The sequence below is a fragment of the Oncorhynchus keta genome, chromosome 37, assembly GCF_023373465.1.
Source record: "Oncorhynchus keta strain PuntledgeMale-10-30-2019 chromosome 37, Oket_V2, whole genome shotgun sequence".
In the NCBI taxonomy this organism is placed as follows: domain Eukaryota; kingdom Metazoa; phylum Chordata; class Actinopteri; order Salmoniformes; family Salmonidae; genus Oncorhynchus; species Oncorhynchus keta.
The window spans coordinates 27406947-27427078 of record NC_068457.1 but is presented as its reverse complement, the minus strand read 5'-3'; the positions used below and the strand labels follow the sequence as shown (position 1 = coordinate 27427078).

General features: G+C 48.0%; 1 protein-coding gene and 3 long non-coding RNA genes across 6 annotated transcripts in view; all 4 read left to right on the top strand.

Annotated features, from left to right (window-relative positions):
* The window catches only part of LOC127916634 (transmembrane protein 39A-B-like), a 22069-nt gene extending 2046 nt beyond the window's left edge, over positions 1 to 20023 (top strand). The window contains exons 2-6 of the mRNA XM_052498944.1: positions 79 to 239; positions 7681 to 7903; positions 12188 to 12375; positions 16231 to 16351; positions 18387 to 20023. Of these exons, the coding sequence (XP_052354904.1) occupies positions 79 to 239; positions 7681 to 7903; positions 12188 to 12375; positions 16231 to 16351; positions 18387 to 18662 (969 nt within the window). The 3' untranslated portion in view covers positions 18663 to 20023. The remainder of the gene's footprint in view (positions 1 to 78; positions 240 to 7680; positions 7904 to 12187; positions 12376 to 16230; positions 16352 to 18386) is intronic.
* LOC127916812 (uncharacterized) lies at positions 502 to 2570 on the top strand. Its single transcript, XR_008096172.1, has 7 exons — positions 502 to 756; positions 828 to 938; positions 1059 to 1132; positions 1273 to 1338; positions 1845 to 1877; positions 1974 to 2039; positions 2168 to 2570. It is a non-coding gene; the product is annotated as an uncharacterized LOC127916812 (long non-coding RNA).
* Positions 8178 to 9535, top strand: LOC127916811 (uncharacterized). Of its 2 annotated transcripts, XR_008096171.1 has the most exons (6): positions 8178 to 8327; positions 8428 to 8529; positions 8579 to 8627; positions 8675 to 8772; positions 8871 to 8919; positions 8969 to 9535. It is a non-coding gene; the product is annotated as an uncharacterized LOC127916811 (long non-coding RNA). The 2 variants fall into 2 exon arrangements; XR_008096170.1 differs by lacking the exon at positions 8675 to 8772 and having other exon boundaries at positions 8579 to 8674; positions 8822 to 8919.
* LOC127916810 (uncharacterized) lies at positions 12404 to 15280 on the top strand. Of its 2 annotated transcripts, XR_008096168.1 has the most exons (6): positions 12404 to 12840; positions 13922 to 14025; positions 14077 to 14280; positions 14743 to 14844; positions 14894 to 15199; positions 15250 to 15280. It is a non-coding gene; the product is annotated as an uncharacterized LOC127916810 (long non-coding RNA). The 2 variants fall into 2 exon arrangements; XR_008096169.1 differs by lacking the exons at positions 13922 to 14025; positions 14077 to 14280; positions 14743 to 14844; positions 14894 to 15199; positions 15250 to 15280 and adding exons at positions 13762 to 13813; positions 14383 to 14538 and having other exon boundaries at positions 12404 to 13146.
* Positions 20024 to 20132: the final 109 nt, after the last annotated feature.

Below are 20132 nucleotides of genomic sequence, written 5' to 3'. Positions count from 1 at the left end.
AGTTGATTTAACACATGGTTCTTTATTTCCTGTTGTCCTCTCTCTCTTTCTCTCTCCTCTTTCATTTTTCTCTTTCGCTCTCTCCTTTTTCTCTCCCTCTTTCATCCCTGTCTCTCTCTGTGCAACAGGTTTGGGGTGTATGTTCCCCTGTGTTGCTTCCATCAGGAGAGTAGGGCCCAGCCAGTGCCTTCAGACTGTAGTTACTCAGACCAGGACCTGTCCCACGGGCCCTTCTTCAGGTAAACATAAACACACACACTCCCCTTCTTCAGGTAAACATAAACACACACACTCCCCTTCTTCAGGTAAACATAAACACACACACTCCCCTTCTTCAGGTAAACATAAACACACACACTCCCCTTCTTCAGGTAAACATAAACACACACACACACACTCCCCTTCTTCAGGTAAACATAAACACACACACACACCTTCTTCAGGTAAACATAAACACACACACTCCCCTTCTTCAGGTAAACATAAACACACACACTCCCCTTCTTCAGGTAAACATAAACACACACACACTCCCCTTCTTCAGGTAAACATAAACACACACACACTCCCCTTATTCAGGTAAACATAAACACACACACACTCCCCTTATTCAGGTAAACATAAACACACACACACTCCCCTTATTCAGGTAAACATAAACACACACACACTCCCCTTATTCAGGTAAACATAAACACACACACACTCCCCTTATTCAGGTAAACATAAACACACACACACACTCCCCTTATTCAGGTAAACATAAACACACACACACACCCCTTATTCAGGTAAACATAAACACACACACACACTCCCTTATTCAGGTAAACATAAACACACACACACACTCCCCTTATTCAGGTAAACATAAACACACACACACACTCCCCTTATTCAGGTAAACATAAACACACACACACACTCCCCTTATTCAGGTAAACATAAACACACACACACACACACTCCCCTTATTCAGGTAAACATAAACACACACACACACACACTCCCCTTATTCAGGTAAACATAAACACACACACACACACTCCCTTATTCAGGTAAACATAAACACACACACACACTCCCCTTATTCAGGTAAACATAAACACACACACACACTCCCCTTATTCAGGTAAACATAAACACACACACACACTCCCCTTATTCAGGTAAACATAAACACACACACACACCCCTTATTCAGGTAAACATAAACACACACACACACACTCCCCTTATTCAGGTAAACACACACACACTCCCCTTATTCAGGTAAACATAAACACACACACTCCCCTTATTCAGGTAAACATAAACACACACACTCCCCTTATTCAGGTAAACATAAACACACACACACACACTCCCCTTATTCAGGTAAACATAAACACACACACACACACTCCTTATTCAGGTAAACATAAACACACACACACACACTCCCCTTATTCAGGTAAACATAAACACACACACACACACTCCCTTATTCAGGTAAACATAAACACACACACACACACTCCCCTTATTCAGGTAAACATAAACACACACACACACACTCCCCTTATTCAGGTAAACATAAACACACACACACACACTCCCTTATTCAGGTAAACATAAACACACACACACACACACTCCCCTTATTCAGGTAAACATAAACACACACACACACACACTCCCTTATTCAGGTAAACATAAACACACACACACACACACACTCCCCTTATTCAGGTAAACATAAACACACACACACACACACACTCCCCTTATTCAGGTAAACATAAACACACACACACACACACTCCCCTTATTCAGGTAAACACACACACACTCCCCTTATTCAGGTAAACATAAACACACACACTCCCCTTATTCAGGTAAACATAAACACACACACTCCCTTATTCAGGTAAACATAAACACACACACTCCCTTATTCAGGTAAACATAAACACACACACTCCCTTATTCAGGTAAACATAAACACACACACTCCCCTTATTCAGGTAAACATAAACACACACACTCCCCTTATTCAGGTAAACATAAACACACACACTCCCTTATTCAGGTAAACATAAACACACACACTCCCTTATTCAGGTAAACATAAACACACACACTCCCTTATTCAGGTAAACATAAACACACACACTCCCTTATTCAGGTAAACATAAACACACACACTCCCCTTATTCAGGTAAACATAAACACACACACTCCCCTTATTCAGGTAAACATAAACACACACACTCCCCTTATTCAGGTAAACATAAACACACACACTCCCCTTATTCAGGTAAACATAAACACACACACTCCCCTTATTCAGGTAAACATAAACACACACACTCCCCTTATTCAGGTAAACATAAACACACACACTCCCCTTATTCAGGTAAACATAAACACACACACTCCCCTTATTCAGGTAAACATAAACACACACACTCCCCTTATTCAGGTAAACATAAACACACACACACTCCCCTTATTCAGGTAAACATAAACACACACACACTCCCCTTATTCAGGTAAACATAAACACACACACACTCCCCTTATTCAGGTAAACAAATGAAACAACAGGCTTCAATGTTCTCTCCCCAGCCAAACACACCCTTCTGGTCAGAGTGGGGGACAGAACATTGATTTAAACCATGTCAATGAAAGTTCCCTGTGAAGTGGGTGGAATCAGAGGCAGTCAGGAACTCTTGATTTCTTCTCTCTCACAGCCTGGGACAGATTCCTCTTTTTTTGATTGTGTGAGTTTAGTCCGTGGTCTTTTCAGCTGACACCCCACCTAAATGCTGGGCATTTGAAGTACCATAGAGAGTACACTGCAAAGAGACAACAATGTGATATTCCTGTCATGTGACGTTTTCATAAATGCAATAAGTGTCATTTTAAAAGAATGAAACTGAATAAGACAGAAGAGGACTTGACTTTTGTCTGATCTGTTTTATTTCTGTGTCTGTATTAATAATGACAGTAGGAGCGCTGGGCCCCGTATCCACAAAGAGGCTCAGAGTAGAAAATTGCTATTAAGTGCTGAGAATAGAGAATCTCCTGCTCTTATGATTCAGAATACAAGCTATTCATGAAACCTCTAGTCGTAAGAGTCCTACCTAGTTGACAGATCTTTAGGACACCAGCTGTCCTAATCAATTACCAGTTACCAGCAGGCTTCTTCTTTATGAGAATCGTTATTTTAAAACAAGCTTCTTGCAAATAGAGAAGGGCAGTGAGTCAGTGGTACCTGCGCCATAGTCAGGCAGTTGCTTTGGAGATGTTGAAAGAATGTTTTGATATTTCTGTTTAGTAAATCTAGACTTAAATGCAACATTATTTTCAATTGTCATTTTTATTACAAAAATGTACACCTTTTTCTCCCCAATTTCGTGGGATCCAATTGGTAGTTTACAGTCTTGTCTCGTCGCTGCAACTACTGTATGGACTCGGGAGAGGTCGAAGGTCAAGAGCTGTGAGTCCTCCGAAACACAACCCAACCAAGCCGCACTGCTTCTTGACACAATGCCCGCTTAACCCGGAAGCCAGCCGCACTAATGTGTCGGAGGAAACTCCATACACCTGGCCACCGTGTCAGCGTGCACTGCGCCCGGCCCGTCACAGAAGTCGCTAGTGCGCGATGGGACAAGGACATCCCCGCTGGCCAAACCCTTCCCTAACCCGGACGACGCTGGGCCAATTGTGTGCCGCCCCCATGAGTCTCCCGGTCGTGTTTTAATGTACAGTCACATCCACTGTGGTTGTCTGACACATGCTATTGGGTTCAGAGTGAGGGATTATTATCCATCCACTGTGGTTGTCTGACACATGCTATTGGGTTCAGAGTGAGGGATTATTCTCCATCCACTGTGGTTGTCTGACACATGCTATTGGGTTCAGAGTGAGGGATTATTCTCCATCCACTGTGGTTGTCTGACACATGCTATTGGGTTCAGAGTGAGGGATTATTCTCCATCCACTGTGGTTGTCTGACACATGCTATTGGGTTCACAGTGAGGGATTATTCTCCATCCACTGTGGTTGTCTGACACATGCTATTGGGTTCAGAGTGAGGGATTATTCTCCATCCACTGTGGTTGTCTGACACATGCTATTGGGTTCACAGTGAGGGATTATTCTCCATCCACTGTGGTTGTCTGACACATGCTATTGGGTTCAGAGTGAGGGATTATTCTCCATCCACTGTGGTTGTCTGACACATGCTATTGGGTTCAGAGTGAGGGATTATTCTCCATCCACTGTGGTTGTCTGACACATGCTATTGGGTTCAGAGTGAGGGATTATTCTCCATCCACTGTGGTTGTCTGACACATGCTATTGGGTTCAGAGTGAGGGATTATTCTCCATCCACTGTGGTTGTCTGACACATGCTATTGGGTTCACAGTGAGGGATTATTCTCCATCCACTGTGGTTGTCTGACACATGCTATTGGGTTCAGAGTGAGAGATTATTCTCCATCCACTGTGGTTGTCTGACACATGCTATTGGGTTCAGAGTGAGGGATTATTCTCCATCCACTGTGGTTGTCTGGCACATGCTATTGGGTTCAGAGTGAGGGATTATTCTCCATCCACTGTGGTTGTCTGACACATGCTATTGGGTTCAGAGTGAGGGATTATTCTCCATCCACTGTGGTTGTCTGACACATGCTATTGGGTTCAGAGTGAGGGATTATTCTCCATCCACTGTGGTTGTCTGGCACATGCTATTGGGTTCAGAGTGAGGGATTATTCTCCATCCACTGTGGTTGTCTGACACATGCTATTGGGTTCAGAGTGAGGGATTATTCTCCATCCACTGTGGTTGTCTGACACATGCTATTGGGTTCAGAGTGAGGGATTATTCTCCATCCACTGTGGTTGTCTGACACATGCTATTGGGTTCAGAGTGAGGGATTATTCTCCATCCACTGTGGTTGTCTGACACATGCTATTGGGTTCAGAGTGAGGGATCAGAGCGAGGGATTATTCTCCATCCACTGTGGTGGTCTGACACATGCTATTGGGTTCAGAGTTGGGGATTATTCTCCATCCACTGTGGTTGTCTGACACATGCTATTGGGTTCAGAGTGAGGGATTATTCTCCATCCACTGTGGTTGTCTGACACATGCTATTGGGTTCAGAGTGAGGGATTATTCTCCATCCACTGTGGTTGTCTGACACATGCTATTGGGTTCAGAGTGAGGGATTATTCTCCATCCACTGTGGTTGTCTGACACATGCTATTGGGTTCAGAGTGAGGGATTATTCTCCATCCACTGTGGTTGTCTGACACATGCTATTGGGTTCACAGTGAGGGATTATTCTCCATCCGCTGTGGTTGTCTGACACATGCTATTGGGTTCAGAGTGAGGGATTATTCTCCATCCACTGTGGTTGTCTGACACATGCTATTGGGTTCAGAGTGAGGGATTATTCTCCATCCACTGTGGTGGTCTGACACATGCTATTGTGTTCAGAGCGAGGGATTATTCTCCATCCACTGTGGTTGTCTGACACATGCTATTGGGTTCAGAGTGAGGGATTATTCTCCATCCACTGTGGTGGTCTGACACATGCTATTGGGTTCAGAGTGAGGGATTATTCTCCATCCACTGTGGTTGTCTGGCACATGCTATTGGGTTCAGAGTGAGGGATTATTCTCCATCCACTGTGGTTGTCTGACACATGCTATTGGGTTCAGAGTGAGGGATTATTCTCCATCATTGGATGTTGCCAATTATTTGAATGATTACTTAATGGCAAACTTAGGCAGGAAATGCCAACAACGAACAGTGAGTGATCCATAGTATTCATACATAAAAAAACTGATAATGAAACAATGTTTTTCTAAGTTATAATTTTGTGAAGTTGGTCTGGGAGAGGTGGAATAATTGTTATCGATCAATAATGACCAACCTCCTGGCATTGACAACTTAGATGGAAAGCTACTGAGGAGTGGCTCTAGAGTCAGCTACCATCCCATCTGTCATATCTTTAATCTGAGCCCCGAGGAAAGTCTTTGTCCTCAGGCCTGAAGGGAAGCCAAAGTCATTTCACTACCCAAGAGTGGTGAAGCGGCTTTTACTGGTTCTAACAGCAGACCAATCAGCTGGCTGCCAGCTCTTAGCAAACTGTTGGGGGAATTGTTTTTGGCCAAATACAATGCTGTTTCTCTGTAAACAAATTAACAACAGACTTTCAGCATGCTTATAGAGAAGGGCACTCAATATGTACTGCACTGACACGAATGACTGACTGGTTGAAAGAAATTGATATTAAGAAGATTGTGGGAGCTGTACTGTTAGATTTCAGTGCAGCCTTTGATATTATTGACCATAACCTGTTGTTGAGAACATGTGTGGTGGCTTTTCAACCTCGTGGATTCAGAGCCATGTATCTAATAGAGCTCAGAGGGTTTTCTTTAATGGAAGCTTCTCTAATGTCAAACATGTAAATTGTTGTGTACCGCAGGGCAGCTCTCTAGGACTTCTTTTCTATTTCTACCACTGGCATTTAACAAAGCATGTGTGTCTATGTATTCAATCATATACACATCAGAAACCACAGCTAATGAAGTCACTGAAACCCTTAACAAAGAGTTACAGTCTGTTTTGGAATGGGTGGCCAGTAATAACCTGTCCTGAACATCTCTAAAACTAAGACCATTGTATTTGGTACAAATCATTCCCTAAGTTCTGGACCTCAGCTGAATGTGGTAATGAATGGTGTGGCTGTTGAACAAGTTGAGGAGACTAAATTACCTGGCGTTACCTTAGATTGTAAACTGTCATGGTCAAAACATATAGATTTAATGGTTGTAGAGATGGGGAGAAGCTTAGCCGTAATAAAGAGATGCTCTGCTTTATTGACACCACACTCCACAAAGCAAGTTCTGCAGGTTCTAGTTTTATCTTATCTTGATTATTGTCCAGCCATGTGGTCAAGTGCTACAAAGAAAGACCTAGTTAACCTGCAGCTGGCCCAGAACAGAGCAGAACGTCTTGCTCTTCATTGTAATCAGAGTGATAATATTAAAACTATGCATGCCAGTCTCTCTTGGCTAAGAGCTGAGGAAAGACTGACTGCTAGGGCTAGGCGGTATACCGTATTTGACTATATACCAGTATTGATGCACGGACCGGTTTGGGTTTTTACTTTACCTTCTATAGCGGTATTGAATGTTTGGTTTGTTAAATGGGATACGCCGTGTGAAACGCTCTTACCCCACCAGACATGCCACCAGGGGTCTTTTCACAGTCTCCAGGTCCAGAACATATTCAAGGAAACGTACAGTATTATACAGAGCCATGAGTGTATGGAACTCCCATCTCATTTAAAAAATATATATCTTATTTATTTAACCTTTATTTAACCAGGTAGACCAGTTGAGAACAAGTTCTCATTTGCAACTGCGACCTGGCCAAGATAAAGCAAATCAGTGCGACACAAACAACAGAGTTACACATGGAATAAATAAACATGCAGTCAATAACACAATAGACAAGTCTATATACAGTGAGTGCAAATGAGGTAAGATAAGGGAGGTAAGGCAATAAATAGGCCATGGTGGTGAAGTAAATGACAAATTAGCAATTAAACACGAGTGACACCTGGAGACTAGAAAAAACGGATCCTAGATCATTCTTACTTCTCTCTTCTCCCTCCAGGCCTAAGGACTTCCTAGCGTTACTAAGGGAGAACCTGAGAGAGCAGTTCACCACTCCAGGCCACATCCCCCACCACACCTGTCCCCAGCCCCCGTCTCCAGAACTCATCCGCAGCGAGGTGGAAGAACTCCGGAGCGACTTCAACCGTCGCATCAAGGAAGTTCTCTTCAACTCCCTCTTCAGCGCTTACTACGTAGCCTTCCTCCCCCTCTGCTTCGTCAAGGTACAAACCCTAACCCTTACTACGTAGCCTTCCTCCCTCTCTGCTTCGTCAAGGTACAAACCCTAACCCTTACTACGTAGCCTTCCTCCCCCTCTGCTTCGTCAAGGTACAAACCCTAACCCTTACTACGTAGCCTTCCTCCCCCTCTGCTTCGTCAAGGTACAAACCCTAACCCTTACTACGTAGCCTTCCTCCCCCTCTGCTTCGTCAAGGTACAAACCCTAACCCTTACTACGTAGCCTTCCTCCCCCTCTGCTTCGTCAAGGTACAAACCCTAACCCTTACTACGTAGCCTTCCTCCCCCTCTGCTTCGTCAAGGTACAAACCCTAACCCTTACTACGTAGCCTTCCTCCCCCTCTGCTTCGTCAAGGTACAAACCCTAACCCTTACTACGTAGCCTTCCTCCCCCTCTGCTTCGTCAAGGTACAAACCCTAACCCTTACTACGTAGCCTCCCTCTGCTTCATCAAGGTACAAACCCTAACCCTTACTACGTAGCCTTCCTCCCCCTCTGCTTCGTCAAGGTACAAACCCTAACCCTTACTACGTAGCCTTCCTCCCCCTCTGCTTCGTCAAGGTACAAACCCTAACCCTTACTACATAGCCTTCCTCTCTGCTTCGTCAAGGTACAAACCCTAACCCTTACTACGTAGCCTTCCTCTCTGCTTCGTCAAGGTACAAACCCTAACCCTTACTACATAGCCTTCCTCTCTGCTTCGTCAAGGTACAAACCCTAACCCTTACTACGTAGCCTTCCTCTGCTTCGTCAAGGTACAAACCCTAACCCTTACTACATAGCCTTCCTCTCTGCTTCATCAAGGTACAAACCCTAACCCTTACTACGTAGCCTTCCTCCCTGCTTCGTCAAGGTACAAACCCTAACCCTTACTACGTAGCCTTCCTCTCTGCTTCGTCAAGGTACAAACCCTAACCCTTACTACGTAGCCTTCCTCTCTGCTTCATCAAGGTACAAACCCTAACCCTTACTACATAGCCTTCCTCCCTGCTTCATCAAGGTACAAACCCTAACCCTTACTACATAGCTTTCCTCTCTGCTTCGTCAAGGTACAAACCCTAACCCTTACTACGTAGCCTTCCTCCCTGCTTCATCAAGGTACAAACCCTAACCCTTACTACGTAGCCTTCCTCCCTGCTTCATCAAGGTACAAACCCTAACCCTTACTACGTAGCCTTCCTCCCTGCTTCATCAAGGTACAAACCCTAACCCTTACTACGTAGCCTTCCTCCCTGCTTCATCAAGGTACAAACCCTAACCCTTACTACGTAGCCTTCCTCCCTGCTTCATCAAGGTACAAACCCTAACCCTTACTACGTAGCCTTCCTCCCTGCTTCATCAAGGTACAAACCCTAACCCTTACTACGTAGCCTTCCTCCCTGCTTCATCAAGGTACAAACCCTAACCCTTACTACGTAGCCTTCCTCCCTGCTTCATCAAGGTACAAACCCTAACCCTTACTACGTAGCCTTCCTCCCTGCTTCATCAAGGTACAAACCCTAACCCTTACTACGTAGCCTTCCTCTCTGCTTCATCAAGGTACGTCACACTTCCTCTCCCTCTCCTTCCTCCACTCTTTCCCTCCCTCTAGCAGTTTGCTGCTTTCCTTCTCCTCCCTTCCCCGTTATCCAAGGAACTGTCAACCCTCTTGGTACTCATCTCCCTCTCCGTTATCCAAGGAACTGTCAACCCTGCTGGTACTCATCTCCCCTCCCCGTTATCCAAGGAACTGTCAACCCTGCTGGTACTCATCTCCCCTCTCCGTTATCCAAGGAACTGTCAACCCTCCTGGTACTCATCTCCCCTCTCCGTTATCCAAGGAACTGTCAACCCTCCTGGTACTCATCTCCCTTCCCCGTTATCCAAGGAACTGTCAACCCTCCTGGTACTCATCTCCCCTCCCCGTTATCCAAGGAACTGTCAACCCTCCTGGTACTCATCTCCCCTCTCCGTTATCCAAGGAACTGTCAACCCTCCTGGTACTCATCTCCCCTCCCCGTTATCCAAGGAACTGTCAACCCTCCTGGTACTCATCTCCCCTCCCCGTTATCCAAGGAACTGTCAACCCTCCTGGTACTCATCTCCCCTCTCCGTTATCCAAGGAACTGTCAACCCTGCTGGTACTCATCTCCCCTCCCCGTTATCCAAGGAACTGTCAACCCTGCTGGTACTCATCTCCCCTCCCCGTTATCCAAGGAACTGTCAACCCTCCTGGTACTCATCTCCCCTCCCCGTTATCCAAGGAACTGTCAACCCTCCTGGTACTCATCTCCCCTCCCCGTTATCCAAGGAACTGTCAACCCTCCTGGTACTCATCTCCCCTCTCAGTTATCCAAGGAACTGTCAACCCTGCTGGTACTCATCTCTCCTCCCCGTTATCCAAGGAACTGTCAACCCTCTTGGTACTCATCTCTCCTCTCAGTTATCCAAGGAACTGTCAACCCTGCTGGTACTCATCTCCCCTCCCCGTTATCCAAGGAACTGTCAACCCTCCTGGTACTCATCTCCCCTCCCCGTTATCCAAGGAACTGTCAACCCTCCTGGTACTCATCTCCCCTCTCCGTTATCCAAGGAACTGTCAACCCTCCTGGTACTCATCTCCCCTCTCCGTTATCCAAGGAACTGTCAACCCTGCTGGTACTCATCTCCCCTCCCCGTTATCCAAGGAACTGTCAACCCTGCTGGTACTCATCTCCCCTCTCCGTTATCCAAGGAACTGTCAACCCTGCTGGTACTCATCTCTCCTCCCCGTTATCCAAGGAACTGTCAACCCTCTTGGTACTCATCTCTCCTCTAAGTTATCAAGGAACTGTCAACCCTCTTGGTACTCATCTCCCCTCTCCGTTATCCAAGGAACTGTCAACCCTCCTGGTACTCATCTCCCCTCCCCGTTATCCAAGGAACTGTCAACCCTGTTGCTACTCAACTCCCCTCCCCGTTATCCAAGGAACTGTCAACCCTCCTGGTACTCATCTCCCCTCTCCGTTATCCAAGGAACTGTCAACCCTCTTGGTACTCATCTCCCTCCCCGTTATCCAAGGAACTGTCAACCCTCCTGGTACTCATCTCCCCTCCCCGTTATCCAAGGAACTGTCAACCCTCCTGGTACTCAACTCCCCTCTCCGTTATCCAAGGAACTGTCAACCCTCTTGGTACTCATCTCCCTCCCCGTTATCCAAGGAACTGTCAACCCTCCTGCTACTCATCTCCCCTCCCCGTTATCCAAGGAACTGTCAACCCTCCTGCTACTCATCTCCCTCTCCGTTATTCAAGGAACTGTCAACCCTGCTGCTACTCATCTCCCCTCCCTGTTATCCAAGGAACTGTCAACCCTCCTGGTACTCATCTCCCTCTCCGTTATCCAAGGAACTGTCAACCCTGCTGCTACTCATCTCCCTCCCTGTTATCCAAGGAACTGTCAACCCTCCTGGTACTCATCTCCCCTCCCCGTTATCCAAGGAACTGTCAACCCTGCTGGTACTCATCTCCCTCTCCGTTATCCAAGGAACTGTCAACCCTCCTGCTACTCATCTCCCCTCCCCGTTATCCAAGGAACTGTCAACCCTGCTGGTACTCATCTCCCCTCTCAGTTATCCAAGGAACTGTCAACCCTCCTGGTACTCATCTCCCTCTCAGTTATCCAAGGAACTGTCAACCCTCCTGCTACTCATCTCCCCTCTCCGTTATCCAAGGAACTGTCAACCCTCCTGGTACTCATCTCCCCTCCCCGTTATCCAAGGAACTGTCAACCCTCCTGGTACTCATCTCCCCTCTCCGTTATCCAAGGAACTGTCAACCCTCCTGGTACTCATCTCCCCTCCCCGTTATCCAAGGAACTGTCAACCCTCCTGGTACTCATCTCCCCTCCCCGTTATCCAAGGAACTGTCAACCCTCCTGGTACTCATCTCCCCTCTCCGTTATCCAAGGAACTGTCAACCCTCCTGCTACTCATCTCCCCTCCCCGTTATCCAAGGAACTGTCAACCCTCCTGGTACTCATCTCCCCTCTCCGTTATCCAAGGAACTGTCAACCCTCCTGGTACTCATCTCCCCTCTCCGTTATCCAAGGAACTGTCAACCCTCCTGGTACTCATCTCCCCTCCCCGTTATCCAAGGAACTGTCAACCCTCCTGGTACTCATCTCACCTCCCCTGAGTCTTTGTGTGTTCACAGTTTCCTCCTTCAGTCTCCAGGTATCCTAGGTGCTGTCTCCTGCGTTTGTGTTAAGGCCCCTGAACCCTAAAACGTGTTCTTCTCTCCCCCTCCAGAGTACCCAGTACTATGACATGCGCTGGTCCTGTGAGCACCTGATCATGGTGTGGATCAATGCGTTTGTGATGCTGATGAGCCAGCTGTTACCTCCCAGCTACTGTGACCTGCTGCACCGCTCTGCAGCCCACCTGGGGCGCTGGCAGAAGCTGGAGCACGGATTCTACAGCAACGCGCCACAGCATGTGTAGGTGGTCCCCACACACACACACTACTACAGCAACGGCCTACAGCACGCTTAGGTGGTCCCCACACACACACACTACTACAGCAACGGCCTACAGCACGCTTAGGTGGTCCCCCCACACACACACTACTACAGCAACGGCCTACAGCACGCTTAGGTGGTCCCCACACACACACACTACTACAGCAACGGCCTACAGCACGCTTAGGTGGTCCCCACACACACACACTACTACAGCAACGGCCTACAGCACGCTTAGGTGGTCCCCACACACACACACTACTACAGCAACGGCCTACAGCACGCTTAGGTGGTCCCCACACACACACACTACTACAGCAACGGCCTACAGCACGCTTAGGTGGTCCCCACACACACACACACTACTACAGCAACGGCCTACAGCACGCTTAGGTGGTCCCCACACACACACACTACTACAGCAACGACCTACAGCACGCTTAGGTGGTCCCCACACACACACACTACTACAGCAACGACCTACAGCACGCTTAGGTGGTCCCCACACACACACACTACTACAGCAACGGCCTACAGCACGCTTAGGTGGTCCCCACACACACACACTACTACAGCAACGGCCTACAGCACGCTTAGGTGGTCCCCACACACACACACTACTACAGCAACGGCCTACAGCACGCTTAGGTGGTCCCCACACACACACACTACTACAGCAACGGCCTACAGCACGCTTAGGTGGTCCCCACACACACACACTACTACAGCAACGACCTACAGCACGCTTAGGTGGTCCACACACACACACACTTCTACAGCAACGACCCACAGCACGCTTAGGTGGTCCCCACACACACACACTACTACAGCAACGGCCTACAGTACGCTTAGGTGGTCCCCACACACACACACTACTACAGCAACGGCCTACAGCACGCTTAGGTGGTCCCCACACACACACACTACTACAGCAACGGCCTACAGTACGCTTAGGTGGTCCCCACACACACACACTACTACAGCAACGGCCTACAGCACGCTTAGGTGGTCCCCACACACACACACTACTACAGCAACGGCCTACAGCACGCTTAGGTGGTCCCCACACACACACACTACTACAGCAACGGCCTACAGCACGCTTAGGTGGTCCCCACACACACACACACTACTACAGCAACGGCCTACAGCACGCTTAGGTGGTCCCCACACACACACACTACTACAGCAACGGCCTACAGCACGCTTAGGTGGTCCCCACACACACACACTACTACAGCAACGGCCTACAGCACGCTTAGGTGGTCCCCACACACACACACACTACTACAGCAACGGCCTACAGCAACGCTTAGGTGGTCCCCACACACACACTACTACAGCAACGGCCTACAGCACGCTTAGGTGGTCCCCACACACACACACTACTACAGCAACGGCCTACAGCAACGCTTAGGTGGTCCCCACACACACACACACACACTACTACAGCAACGGCCTACAGCACGCTTAGGTGGTCCCCACACACACACACTACTACAGCAACGGCCTACAGCACGCTTAGGTGGTCCCCACACACACACACACTACTACAGCAACGGCCTACAGCACGCTTAGGTGGTCCCCACACACACACACTACTACAGCAACGACCTACAGCACGCTTAGGTGGTCCACATACACACACACTACTACAGCAACGGCCTACAGCACGCTTAGGTGGTCCCCACACACACACACTACTACAGCAACGACCTACAGCACGCTTAGGTGGTCCCCACACACACACACTACTACAGCAACGGCCTACAGCACGCTTAGGTGGTCCCCACACACACACAATACTACAGCAACGGCCTACAGCACGCTTAGGTGGTCCCCACACACACACACTACTACAGCAACGACCTACAGCACGCTTAGGTGGTCCCCACACACACACACTACTACAGCAACGGCCTACAGCACGCTTAGGTGGTCCCCACACACACACACTACTACAGCAATGACCTACAGCACGCTTAGGTGGTCCCCACACACACACACTACTACAGCAACGGCCTACAGCACGCTTAGGTGGTCCCCACACACACACTACTACAGCAACGGCCTACAGCACGCTTAGGTGGTCCCCACACACACACACTACTACAGCAACGGCCTACAGCACGCTTAGGTGGTCCCCACGCACACACACTACTACAGCAACGGCCTACAGCACGCTTAGGTGGTCCCCACACACACACAATACTACAGCAACGGCCTACAGCACGCTTAGGTGGTCCCCACACACACACACACTACTACAGCAACGGCCTACAGCAACGCTTAGGTGGTCCCCACCCACACACACACTACTACAGCAACGGCCTACAGCACGCTTAGGTGGTCCCCACACACACACACTACTACAGCAACGACCTACAGCACGCTTAGGTGGTCCCCACACACACACACTACTACAGCAACGACCTACAGCACGCTTAGGTGGTCCCCACACACACACTACTACAGCAACGGCCTACAGCACGCTTAGGTGGTCCCCACACACACACACTACTACAGCAACGGCCTACAGCACGCTTAGGTGGTCCCCACACACACACACTACTACAGCAACGACCTACAGCACGCTTAGGTGGTCCCCACACACACACACTACTACAGCAACGGCCTACAGCACGCTTAGGTGGTCCCCACACACACACACTACTACAGCAACGACCTACAGCACGCTTAGGTGGTCCCCACACACACACACTACTACAGCAACGGCCTACAGCACGCTTAGGTGGTCCCCACACACACACACTACTACAGCAACGACCTACAGCACGCTTAGGTGGTCCCCCACACACACACTACTACAGCAACGACCTACAGCACGCTTAGGTGGTCCCCACACACACACACTACTACAGCAACGACCTACAGCATACGCAGGTGGTCCCCACACACACACACTACTACAGCAACGGCCTACAGCACGCTTAGGTGGTCCCCACACACACGCACTACTACAGCAACGGCCTACAGCACGCTTAGGTGGTCCCCACACACACGCACTACTACAGCAACGGCCTACAGCACGCAGGTGGTCCCCACACACACACACTACTACAGCAACGGCCTACAGCACGCTGTAGGTGGTCCCCACACACACACACTACTACAGCAACGGCCTACAGCACGCTTAGTCTGGTCCCCACACACACACTACTACAGCAACGACCTACAGCCTTACCCCACACACACACACTACTACAGCAACGGCCTTTAGGTGGTCCCCACACACACACTACTACAGCAACGGCCTACAGCACGCTTAGGGTCCCCACACACACACCCCCACACACACACTACTACAGCAACGGCCTACAGCACGCTTAGGTGGTCCCCACACACACACACTACTACAGCAACGGCCTACAGCACGCTTTAGGTGGTCCACACACACACTTCTACAGCAGACCCACAGCACGCTGGTGGTCCCCACACACACACTCACACACACATACTTCTACAGCAACGACCCACAGCACGCTTAGGTGGTCCCCACACACACACTCACACACACATACTTCTACAACAACGCCCCGCAACACTTGTGTCAGTACGTAGCCCAACCTTTTCTCCTGGAGAACTAGAGATATGCAGGATTTTATTCCAACACATCGACTCTAATCAACTGTTCTTCAGGACTCTACCAGGAGCGTTAGAGCAGGGATGGAGTAAAGCCCTGCATAAGGAGGCTGTCTCCAGGAAGAGGGTTAGCCACCCTGCTGTCCACCAGGCTGTCTAGTCTTCTAGGCAGGGTTCTATTTGATCTGTCGGCTGTAGGATCAATCTCCACCTCTTCGTTGTGTGTTGCAGGTGGTCTGAGAGTACAGTCTGGCCCCAGGGGGTGTTGGTACGTCACAGTCGTAGCCTGTACAAGGCTGTAGGACCCTACAACGTGGCCCTGCCCTCAGACGTCTCCCACGCTAGGTTTTACGTGAGTCACTGCCTTTCACTAGACCCTTTAGTCTGTGTGTTTATGTACTGCCCATGTACTGCCTTTCACTAGACCCTTTAGTCTGTGTGTTTATGTACTGCCTTTCACTAGACCCTTTAGTCTGTGTGTTTATGTACTGCCCATGTACTGCCTTTCACTAGACCCTTTAGTCTGTGTGTTTATGTACTGCCTTTCACTAGACCCTTTAGTCTGTGTGTTTATGTACTGCCTTTCACTAGACCCTTTAGTCTGTGTGTGTTTATGTACTGCCTTTCACTAGACCCTTTAGTCTGTGTGTTTATGTACTGCCTTTCACTAGACCCTTTAGTCTGTGTGTTTATGTACTGCCTTTCACTAGACCCTTTAGTCTGTGTGTGTTTATGTACTGCCTTTCACTAGACCCTTTAGTCTGTGTGTGTTTATGTACTGCCTTTCACTAAACCCTTTAGTCTGTGTGTGTTTATGTACTGCCTTTCACTAGACCCTTTAGTCTGTGTGTGTTTATGTACTGCCTTTCACTAGACCCTTTAGTCTGTGTGTGTTTATGTACTGCCTTTCACTAGACCCTTTAGTCTGTGTGTGTTTATGTACTGCCTTTCACTAGACCCTGGAGTCTGTGTGTGTTTATGTACTGCCTTTCACTAGACCCTTTAGTCTGTGTGTTTATGTACTGCCCATGTACTGCCTTTCACTAGACCCTTTAGTCTGTGTGTGTTTATGTACTGCCCATGTACTGCCTTTCACTAGACCCTTTAGTCTGTGTGTGTTTATGTACTGCCTTTCACTAGACCCTTTAGTCTGTGTGTGTTTATGTACTGCCTTTCACTAGACCCTTTAGTCTGTGTGTGTTTATGTACTGCCTTTCACTAGACCCTTTAGTCTGTGTGTTTATGTACTGCCTTTCACTAGACCCTTTAGTCTGTGTGTTTATGTACTGCCTTTCACTAGACCCTTTAGTCTGTGTGTTTATGTACTGCCTTTCACTAGACCCTTTAGTCTGTGTGTGTTTATGTACTGCCTTTCACTAGACCCTTTAGTCTGTGTGTTTATGTACTGCCCATGTACTGCCTTTCACTAGACCCTTTAGTCTGTGTGTGTTTATGTACTGCCTTTCACTAGACCCTTTAGTCTGTGTGTTTATGTACTGCCCATGTACTGCCTTTCACTAGACCCTTTAGTCTGTGTGTGTTTATGTACTGCCTTTCACTAGACCCTTTAGTCTGTGTGTGTTTATGTACTGCCTTTCACTAGACCCTTTAGTCTGTGTGTTTATGTACTGCCCATGTACTGCCTTTCACTAGACCCTTTAGTCTGTGTGTGTTTATGTACTGCCTTTCACTAGACCCTTTAGTCTGTGTGTGTTTATGTACTGCCTTTCACTAGACCCTTTAGTCTGTGTGTGTTTATGTACTGCCTTTCACTAGACCCTTTAGTCTGTGTGTGTTTATGTACTGCCTTTCACTAGACCCTGGAGTCTGTGTGTGTTTATGTACTGCCTTTCACTAGACCCTGGAGTCTGTGTGTGTTTATGTACTGCCTTTCACTAGACCCTTTAGTCTGTGTGTGTTTATGTACTGCCTTTCACTAGACCCTTTAGTCTGTGTGTGTTTATGTACTGCCTTTCACTAGACCCTTTAGTCTGTGTGTGTTTATGTACTGCCTTTCACTAGACCCTTTAGTCTGTGTGTGTTTATGTACTGCCCATTTGCCTTTCACTAGACCCTTTAGTCTGTGTGTTTTTATGTACTGCCTTTCCTTTCACTAGACCCTTTAGTCTGTGTGTGTTTATGTACTGCCTTTCACTAGACCCTTTAGTCTGTGTGTTTATGTACTGCCCATGTACTGCCTTTCACTAGACCCTTTAGTCTGTGTGTGTTTATGTACTGCCTTTCACTAGACCCTTTAGTCTGTGTGTGTTTATGTACTGCCTTTCACTAGACCCTTTAGTCTGTGTGTGTTTATGTACTGCCTTGAGATGTCCCTTTTATTTACAAATAAATAAATACCAGTTGTGATATTATTTATTGTGTTGCAGTTCCTTTTCCACAAGCCGTTGCGGATCCTGAACCTGTTAATCTGGATCGAGTCCAGCGTAGTCCTGTACCAGTTGTACTCCCTGCTCCGCTCTGACAGCTGGAACCACACCCTGTCCCTGGGCCTCATCCTGTTCTGTAACTACTACGTCCTCTTCAAGCTGCTCCGGGACCGCATCGTGCTGGGCAAGGCCTACTCCTTCCCTGTTACCTCCAGTACCGGGTCCGGCACCACCAACAGCACCGCCACCAACGGCCTGGGGCTCAAGTCCCAGTGACACCCCAGGAGAGGGTTCTGGAGCTGGGGGACGTGGGTTGGGATACTCCCTAGCCTCCCTGCCACTATGGCTGTAAGGAAGGGGTGGAGGTGAGAGAGGGGGTCGGCGTGCAGCAGGAGGGACTGACTGTGAACTCATATTGTTTTGATACTGTTCTATTTTTCATGCAATGTTTATACCTATTTAAATAATATTTTATTTTGTATACTGTTTTCAAAAGTAACAGGGCATTACGGTTGTATTGTCATGTGATGTTTGTTGTTGCTTCATGGTGCAAAGCGATTGGATGGGAGAGAGAGAGTTGTGTTCTTGATGCCATGAGGCCCCACCCACGTGCTGTGCTAAGCTCTTCCTCCTATGCTCACCGCGTTCCGACTTCCACCAAAGATGCTTAAAGAAGGCTCCAGAGCCAATCAGATGGCACCGGCGGCCAATCAAGGAAGAGACTTTGGCTCGGTTGGCCAATCAAGGAAGCGACTGAGGAGACCCCGCCTCTCCCTGCACACTGCCTCTTTAGAGAACATATTCATCCCTTTACGGTGTTTTATTAGGTTTCGTAGCAAGACCGTCTGCAGTTTGGCCATGAGCGCTGACTCTGGTGCCTGTAGAACATACCCACGTCCCAAATGGCACCCTATTCACTACATAGTGCACCGCTTTTGACCAGAGCCTTATTGGCCCAGGTTAAAATTAGTGCACTATGTAGGGAATAGGGTATAATTTGGGACAGGCCCAATGTCTTCTTTGCAGTGTCATGTTCATTCAGGTCATTAATTTACCACAAATTGCCGCTCTTCATTTCACTGTGCCTGAGAAGCGAAAAACATAGATATAGTCTGAATAGAATGGACACCACCACCGCAACAGATTGCATGACCGTTTTTCTAGATGGGAGACGAACCGCATTGAATGTGCAGACGTGTGTATGTGCTTTACTTTCCAGTGTGTGCTTGAAATTAAATTACAAATGGCACTTGGTATCTTCAATGCTACAAGTTGTGCTCAGCTGCTAGCAGTGTTATTTTAAACAGCTTGCCTTGTTGCCAGTCCCAGATGACGATGTGGGATGGCTTCTAGTGCCATAACTGTCCACTCATCCATTCTATCTTGTTCCTTTTCTATGAGCAGCTGATCTAGAATGATTCATGTTTTATCAACGTGCCAAAATCCCAGGTTGCCTGTATGATCATGTTTGTTCACGGGCACGTTCCACCTTGTCTTTTAATGCAGTCCTGGCGCCTCTCAGCAGATTGCTATATGAAATGAATGATGAATGTGGTACCTGCGATGTTGGCAGGATGACTGCAATAAAGATGACCTGGAACGCTAGCTGTGTGTTTATATTTTCAGTGGGTGAGGTGGGAGGAAGATGGAGGGGAGGGGGGACATGGACTATCGTATGGCTCACAGTGTTTGATTTTCGATGAGCATTTTTTTATGCCGTTGAAATATGAAATAAAAAACTAAAAT